The sequence below is a fragment of the Gymnoscopelus microlampas genome (genome assembly GCF_963454915.1).
Source record: "Gymnoscopelus microlampas genome assembly, chromosome: 14".
Classification (NCBI taxonomy): domain Eukaryota; kingdom Metazoa; phylum Chordata; class Actinopteri; order Myctophiformes; family Myctophidae; genus Gymnoscopelus; species Gymnoscopelus microlampas.
In genome coordinates, this window is record NC_139951.1 from 22,635,504 (window position 1) to 22,643,661 (window position 8,158).

General features: G+C 43.0%; 2 protein-coding genes across 2 annotated transcripts in view; one reads left to right on the forward strand and one right to left on the reverse strand.

The window, feature by feature from the left end:
- The window catches only part of shisa8b (shisa family member 8b), a gene marked incomplete at both ends in the record, with an annotated part of 36,951 nt that extends 29,133 nt beyond the window's left edge, over positions 1-7,818 (reverse strand). The window contains one exon of the mRNA XM_084078249.1: positions 7,334-7,818. Coding sequence (XP_083934375.1) covers positions 7,334-7,818 — 485 coding nt within the window. The remainder of the gene's footprint in view (positions 1-7,333) is intronic.
- Positions 1-8,158, forward strand: part of LOC311060979 (arf-GAP with dual PH domain-containing protein 1-like) — a 314,152-nt gene that overhangs the window by 54,162 nt on the left and 251,832 nt on the right. The window lies entirely within an intron of this gene.

Consider the following 8,158-nt stretch of genomic DNA (forward strand, 5'->3'; position numbering starts at 1 on the left):
CACGTACAGTGCTACAGTACAGTGCATGCATGATGTCACAGACAGAAGCACCTCTGGCTGTAAATGAAAGCAGCAAGAAAATCTGACAATGACAATCTGCACAAACACTAAATATGAAGTGAGAGTGAAAGTTTTATTGTAGTTGATAATCTCTGCTTGTAAAACTTTTTTTGTGTTAGTTACAACATTGTTGTGAAGCATTTTTGTTCTTGTAGGTGAAATATTTACAAAACTCCTTATTTCCCTTTGGCCAAAGGAGAGCGTCACGGCGCTAGTATACATGCCCACAAGCAGCCAGTTTGTCAAAGCGGGGACGATGCCACCTGTATAGTGCAGCTTTGCCATTGAATCATTGTGATTTGTGCAGCTTTGTTCACAAACTTAACACATATTAACTTGCTATCACTAGCTAAAGACTGGACGAGGAGACCACAATGCTATTAGGCGTCTTGTTTGCTCCTGTTCTCGTCGCTGTGCCTGCTTCCCTTAAACCAGCCAAAGTTATATTAGCAGCAGAAAGACGGGCAAAAAAGTGTGTGTGTGTGTGTGTGTGTGTGTGTGTGTGTGTGTGTGTGTGTGTGTGTGTGTGTGTGTGCGCGTGTGTGTGCGTGTGCGTGTGCGCGTGCGCCTGTATGATGAGAGAGGGTGTGAGACAGATGAAGAGACAGGGAGAGAGAGAGAGGCAGAATGGAAAAGCAATCCCATTTGTGGTGTGTGGCAGTAATCCATATGTATGTCCATGTTGGTATTGGGTATTTATCTGGCGGCACAATAGGGCACAGCCACATAAGTAAGGTCAAGACCGATAAGTGGCCATGTCCCCATTACATAACTTTACAGCCAAAAGTCCAACATCAGTCATTCATTCTTTCATTCACACACGCGCATGCGTGCACACGCACGGATTACAGATTACAGAACATGAAAACAAACACAGACTTATGCATACAGTACACATACTGTACCACAATGTGTGTCGTAGCCTATGTAGTATATTGAAATAGCATAGTTCTAGCAATATCTAAGATGAACACCCAGACTCACATGGCCTGATTTGAACCACACAAAGAACAGATCTAGAGACACACATCCCCCGCAGGATGCTACACCCTGGATGCTCCTATGGTCAATGACTAACAGTGATCTAGGGCAACACATGGTTTTGTACTTACATACATGTATCCATACATAATATCATATACCAGTATACTAATATACCAGTACCCATATTGTAATGCACTTACACTACAATGTAACCATGCACATTATTAATGAAGGCCTACTCTGGTCAGCCTGATAACTGATACTAGAGAGATTCCAGATTAGTTGCAGAAACCTCAATGCCTTTTCACAGGGAATAAAGGACACATTCTATGGGGTGTCCATGGGGTCCAGCTCTCATGGACCTTCTGACCTTAGTTGACCACTACATTGTCTTATCTAACTTATGTACAATGGACTCACACACACCCACCTAAAGTTAATTTAGCACACACACATTTACACACCGTTTTAGTATTTGTAACACACGCACCTACGTGCACACTGAAGTGCATCCTTGCATGCCCATACACACACATAGGATACACACTGTTTGGACATCTAGATCTTAACACATACACCTCATGCACAAGCCTATAGAAAACAGCATGCATGTGCATACACACTGGGTATAAATATCCACTCTGAGTTGAGTTCTGTCTCTCTCCCTTTCCTGCCGAAGCTGCCATGTGATGTTAACTCCTTATTTTCCTTAAATAAAGTAACCAAGTAGAAGCCATGCCTGGACTCTTTCATTCATCTCAATAAGGGCAAATAGTCTCACAGATTAAATGCACTTTACCACACCTACACCTGACGTGAGTGACACATTCATACACATGTATACTGCATGTACGCATGCGCGCACATGTTTTTGATCATGTGACTAATTTCTCTCGGCTCCATGTTGGTTCTCTGCACGTGACCCTATTTAATGGTCCGTGTGTATGCTAACCCTAGCCTGACCTTTCACTGTACGGCCAAGAGTTCTGATCTCTACCATATACACAGGTTGCCTACAATGTATAAATGACTTTGTGGGAAAATAGCAGATGTCGCACATGTCGCAATGCAACGTATTGAGAACTTATTGATTGCTTATTTTGGTATACAACAAAGTATATAGTGTTTAAAAGGTTAATTGAACTATACTGCCCTAATACAAAGCCAAAGTGCCGTAACGTTTTTGGACACTGACTTATTTGTGTATCCCAAAGGTGAAAATAGCCTTCGGGATTTTGGGGCATACACATTTACCACAATATCAGTTAATTAGTGTAATATCACTTACTAGAGGGTCGGGGCGCTGCGCGCCCCTCCCCCCTAGCCGCTGTGCGGTGCTTTGTGTTTGTTGGTCTCTATAATATATAAAGCCATAATAGGAGATGTTCCCAATGGAGCTACTATGCCCAAATATGGAGTGTGTTGTCTGACCTCACTTGGGTCTCGTTGGGCGGTTATATAAAGCCATAATAGGAGATGTTCCCAATGGAGCTATGCCCAAATATGGAGTGTGTTGTCTGACCTCACTTGGGTCTCGTTGGGCGGTGGTCGGCGATGACGCTAAGGAACAACATGGCCGACTGTAATGTTGTGAGTTTGTGTTGGCCGCAATTAATTATGCTGCGAGGGGGCAGATGTGTGCTGAGCAGTATGAAGTGGCCTACAGACTGCGTGTAGTAATTCTGCACGTTGTGGCGTGTCTTGTTAGTGACATTGATATGTTGTTTTTGTGTTTAGTCCCACACAGTGGCAGGTTTTTTTGGGGGGTTTTGGGTTTAGAAATGTATATATAGATATAGATATAGATATACATATAGATAGATATGCCGATAACCGATTTGGCTGACCAATTGAAACACTTTTAAACCCTTTTATCAGTTAAACTATTTTTACTGCACTTTGGCTTTGTAGGGCAGTTTTTGTGTGTGCCTGTATGTGTCTGGAAACATGTGAGCGTGTTGTTGTTGGTGCGTACAGTATGTACTGTAAGTGAGGCAGGGTACATACAGTATGGTACTTTTCCATGTATGTACAGTTTGTCTGTGCAAATGGGTGTGTATGTTTCTTAAGGGTCTTAAGTACAGTACATTCACCCAGCACTGCCCCCCCCCCCCATTTCCCCGTTGATGCTGCCCATTACATATGACATGTATCACCCAAGGCAGGTTGCGATAGTGAGCTACATGCCTTTTGTTGGGAAGGATTGGTACAGCAGAAAGAAGAAGGAAAAAAACCTGACTCAATAGACTGTGTGACGGTTTTGTTGGGGATGGGGGGCTAAGAGGAGGAACACCTGGGCTTTAGCATAGGAATTTCCAAGCTGATTTGGGGGAATTTGGTTTTAATCAGCTTCCACAGAGCTGCAGGGTTGAAGAAGGAAAGAGAGGGAGATTGAGAGCTAGAAAAAAAGAGAAAGTGAGAGAGCTGTAAAAAGGAAAGTGAGAGAGGGCTAGAAAAGAGAAGAAAATGTGCCTGAGAAGAGTCATACCTGAGTTATACTTGGTTGCGTGCTGAGCCTTACGTTTATAAAGAAAGGAAAGGGGTGCAGGTGAAAGCTTTTAGGATCATTGGAGGAAGTATAAAAGTATGTAACGCAGCCTCATGTTCTGCTTCATTAATATTAAAGTTGAGTGGCTGGATATATTTGAGCTGCACACAGGGCCCATGGTTTTAGTCACACAGTCATTTTCGGACGAGGGATTTGTGTCAGGGGAAAAGGACTAATAACTAAACAGGAGCAGGCAGAAGCAGCCCCGAGAACGGTAATGCGGTGATCTCACTGAAGTTTGTTTAATCTTTGGAAGGGTAATCTGGTAAGAGGGGTTAATCTGTATGTGTTAATGTGTTTATGCTTCTGGATAGTTCCCGTTTCAATGAGGTGCTGCCCTTCAGGAAATGTTTAATCCTGGCTATGGTTATCTGCCCAGGGCGTCAATATTGTATTTATTTATTTATTCTATTTTTGGAGCTCAGAAATTAATGGAATGAGCTGTTGCCTGGGGTATTCATGTACATTACAGATGTTACACCATTGTGTTAAACCTATTTTTTTTGCATGCTGACAGAAACAAATTGGGAAAATCTGGTTGGTCTTTCCCCCCCATCAGATGCTAGAAGTAATGCTATGGTACCTAGAGTTGATGATGAGAAATTAGACATTTTATGACGCACTTATCTGGTTTAACTGTATAATGTTCAAGAAAGAATGATCTGCTACTAATAATGGTGGTTGAGGACCTCTGTGAGGAACAAAACTTTCTGCTTTTTATGGATAGTACTGTGGAGAGGGAAGGGGTGTTGCTATTCAACTGGAGTAGAATCCAGATTGTGTCCGGATTCATGCCTGCTCCCTACCAGTAAAATAGTGAACAAAATACATGAAAAAAGAAATGTGAAGGTTGCAGGTTAAGTTTTATTTATTAATATTATTACTATTTTAAATATTTTACACTGAGTATACACTGATTTAACACTCAGTATTTTGCTATATACAGATGTTTGAAAACCTCCAGCTCTGCCCTGAAGCGCAGGAAGATAAGAAGCACAAATGTAGAAGAAGATGATAGATAGAAGAAAGAGATGCACTGCAAGATCCTGAGTATTACAGGTGCATTTTTACACTCTCAATAGTTAAATTAACAGTCAGGATTTTGCAATGTAGACACATGACAACTGTTGACAGCTTGGAACTGAGGGATGAACGAATGAAGAGAAGGTTTAGCAAGGAACTTTTGATGTCATGTGGAAGGTGAGAGAGGTAAAGAAAGAGGATTAGATGGAAGAACGGCATTGTGGATAGATAGAGAGAACCCATTTTGGGCGGGAACCCCTATTTGTAACTATACCTTTCAGGACAGGAACCCCTTTTGGGGTTCTTGTTGCTATGTACAGTATATAGCAACATACATTTGTTGTAATTTTTGAATAAATATGTGACGTTTTTCAGGAAACTTAGGTCAGGATATAGAAGGTGTTTTTAGAATTGGCCTCAGGTCTAAATGGGTTTAAAAAAAAAGAAAGATAGCTTGAAGAGAGATGGAAGTGAATGAACCATAAAATGAGGGTTCTGTTTTTTAAGCCCTTTAAAAGGACCATACCACTGCCAATATATGTTATTATCTAATAACAGGTTTGGCGATGTATCATACATGAAAATAGACCATTTTTCTGCAAGTGGATTTATTTAGATTTTGTTTGTCATTATTACCAAACTTACCTGAATAACTGAGTCAATATCGGTTAAACATCACTGAGTCATTAATCTTTCATCAATCTTTTGTTAGGGACTAGTTTCAGATGGACTTGTCAAATCAATGTGCATGTTAAAATGCAATGGTGGAATGGTAATGGAACGGTAATGGAATGATAATGGAACTTTAAACAGAACATAATGGCATAGTGACATTGAGTATGTTGGATTACCTATTTCAAGCGAGTTTCAAGTCTCTGCAAGTACATGTATAGAGATTGGGTTCCTCAATGTTTTCTATTACCAAACAAACCATGGTATGCTTTGGAAAATGGTCTGCAATGCAGTAATGTCAGGTGTGTCAAAAGTCATAATCAATAAGCTATAGAACATGCAAGAAGTCTGGAATGAACCTTTAAGAAGAGCCGGGTTGAGAGGAAGATGGGGGAAGGTAGAGAGAGCGAGGGAGGGATAAAGAACGATTAAAAGAGGTTTGAGTTCATGCTGCGTGTACATTTGTGGTAATGATTTCCTGAGGGAAGCAGATTTAACCCTGGACCTCATGTTTAACCTGACCCACTGCAACAAGAAAATGTTGCAGGGGCATGTAGTGAATAGTGTGTTCATATGGGCATGGGTGGGTGCACTTATAGGCATGCATACTAATTTGTGTGCATAGGTATGTAGACAGTATTATGCGTGCATACAGTATGTGCATGTGGACGTGCTTGCATGCATGCACACACACATGCATGCGTACGTATGCCTGTGTGGAAGGAGAGAGGGAGACATGGATTGAATATGAAATCTCTCAATGTATAAGTAATGACGGCTCATTACTTTTCTTTTCCATAGAGGATTTTTTATTGGCAATGCCTGTCTATCTGCCTTTTCTAGCTACAGGAAGCAAAACGAAACAAATGCTGGCCCAGAACGTGTTTGTGTTTGCATAGAGACGGTACTTCGTGTTGGCTTTTTACTTGTCTTCATCATATAACACACCCTTGACTTAGTTTTAAGTCAACATCTCAGGAGAGAACAACCTTGAAAGAGGGAATTATCTCAGACTTTCCCTTTCAAGTAAAAAAAAAAAATCCTAGTAGAGATATGTTTGGTCGAGGTTTCATTCTTTTTGTTGTTTATTTCAAATATAAGTGATGCTTACACTGTACAAACAAAGCAAATGGTACATGAGGGACGAAACAAAAAAGAAAACATGGAGAAAGGAAAGACAATAAAAGAAAATTAGAAACATGAGTAAGAGATTTATGAACATGAATTGGGAGAGACTTATTGATGAATGCATGAATGGAGTCCATACACATGAACATGTACCCTTACAGCAATGTTCACAATCACGGCGTACATACACACATTCATGCATTACTTTACTCATATTGCATTATTGCTTCACATGTACAACAAAAAACAAAAAACTAAACATAAAGCAAAGCAAGTCAATATGCAAATGTGATCATCCTTTTTGTGATTGCTTCTTTTCAGCTCTTTGGTAATAGCCACTATTTTCTTCTTTCTGTCAATCCTCCTAAATTAATTTCTTTAACTTAATTTCAGACAATAATTACAGCATGTCCTTGACCTGCTTTTACCCTCAATACCGAGCATTGTTACAAGCAGTTATACTGTACTGCTACAGGTCAAGGTGCTGGTCATCATCCAATACAAAGATTATGAGATAACGATGAGTTACTGAACTTATGTAGGAGAATCTGTATGATGGTCTTTACCTCATACCCCCACACACTTGAACACATGCTGTACATGCGCACATACTGTGTCACATGCAAGGGGACATAATATGTTTTGTACACATGCACATATACATACATAAATGCATGCATGAATATACTGTATCTACATGCACAAGTACACTTTTGGTATGTACACAAATACACACAGATTCACACCTCCGTCCACCTGTTTATATACTGCACACACACACACACACACACACACACACACACACACACACACACACACACACACACACACACACACACACACACACACACACACACACACACACACACACACACACACACCCGGCCGACCCCCACCCCCATGCCCCTTACTCCTCACCTGGCATTGCTGAGGTCAGCGACTCCGCCCCCAACTCCGCTCCCTCCCCTGCTCTTTTCCAGGCCCAGCTTGGCGAAGATGCCAGCCAGCACCATAATAGCCACCACGCCGCAGATGATGTAGACCACCAGGTGCGTGCGGTCTCGGTCCTGGTCGGCCTGGCCCTCGGTGATGGTGGCCACGGGCTTGCCGGTGTTGGCCCAGATGGGCGTGTCGTAGTTGGAGCAGATGTTCTGGTCGAGGCGCTGCTGGCGGAACTGGCAGCAGAAGCGGTAGAAGCATGTGCCACAGCAGTGCAGGAAGACGCCGGCATTGCAGTTGAACGGTGGGTCCCACTGGCCCATCACGTCGTAGTAGCCCTGGCAACGCGTCCCACTTGATGGGGGGGCGTCCTCGTCGTCGCCGTCCCCCCCACTGTTCGCCGTTGACAGACCCGTCTCCGGGGGCGGGGGAGTGTTCCGGACAGCAGTCTCCGCGGCGGCAACATTGAAGCCCGACACCGTGGTGGTCTGGTTGGCCGGCACCTCGAACTCGTCCGACACAGAGTAGGCGGGCAATGAAGACGGAGCATCGCTGTCTTTGACCGCCGTTTCGGTGGCTGAGAGGTCCTGGGCGAGGGCAGGCCGCATGGAGGGGAGGATGGAGGACAAGAGGATGAAGAGAAAGAGGTGGGAGGAGGAGAGGGGGCTGGTGACCACCGTGACGCTTCGAGACCCCATCAGCCCCGAGTTGTACCTGCAAGCTGAGAGTTGGGCGTTAGAGCGCAGGTTGAGGGTCATGGGAGATGGAAGGCTTTATAACAGACGTTATTGAATCGAAAATCAA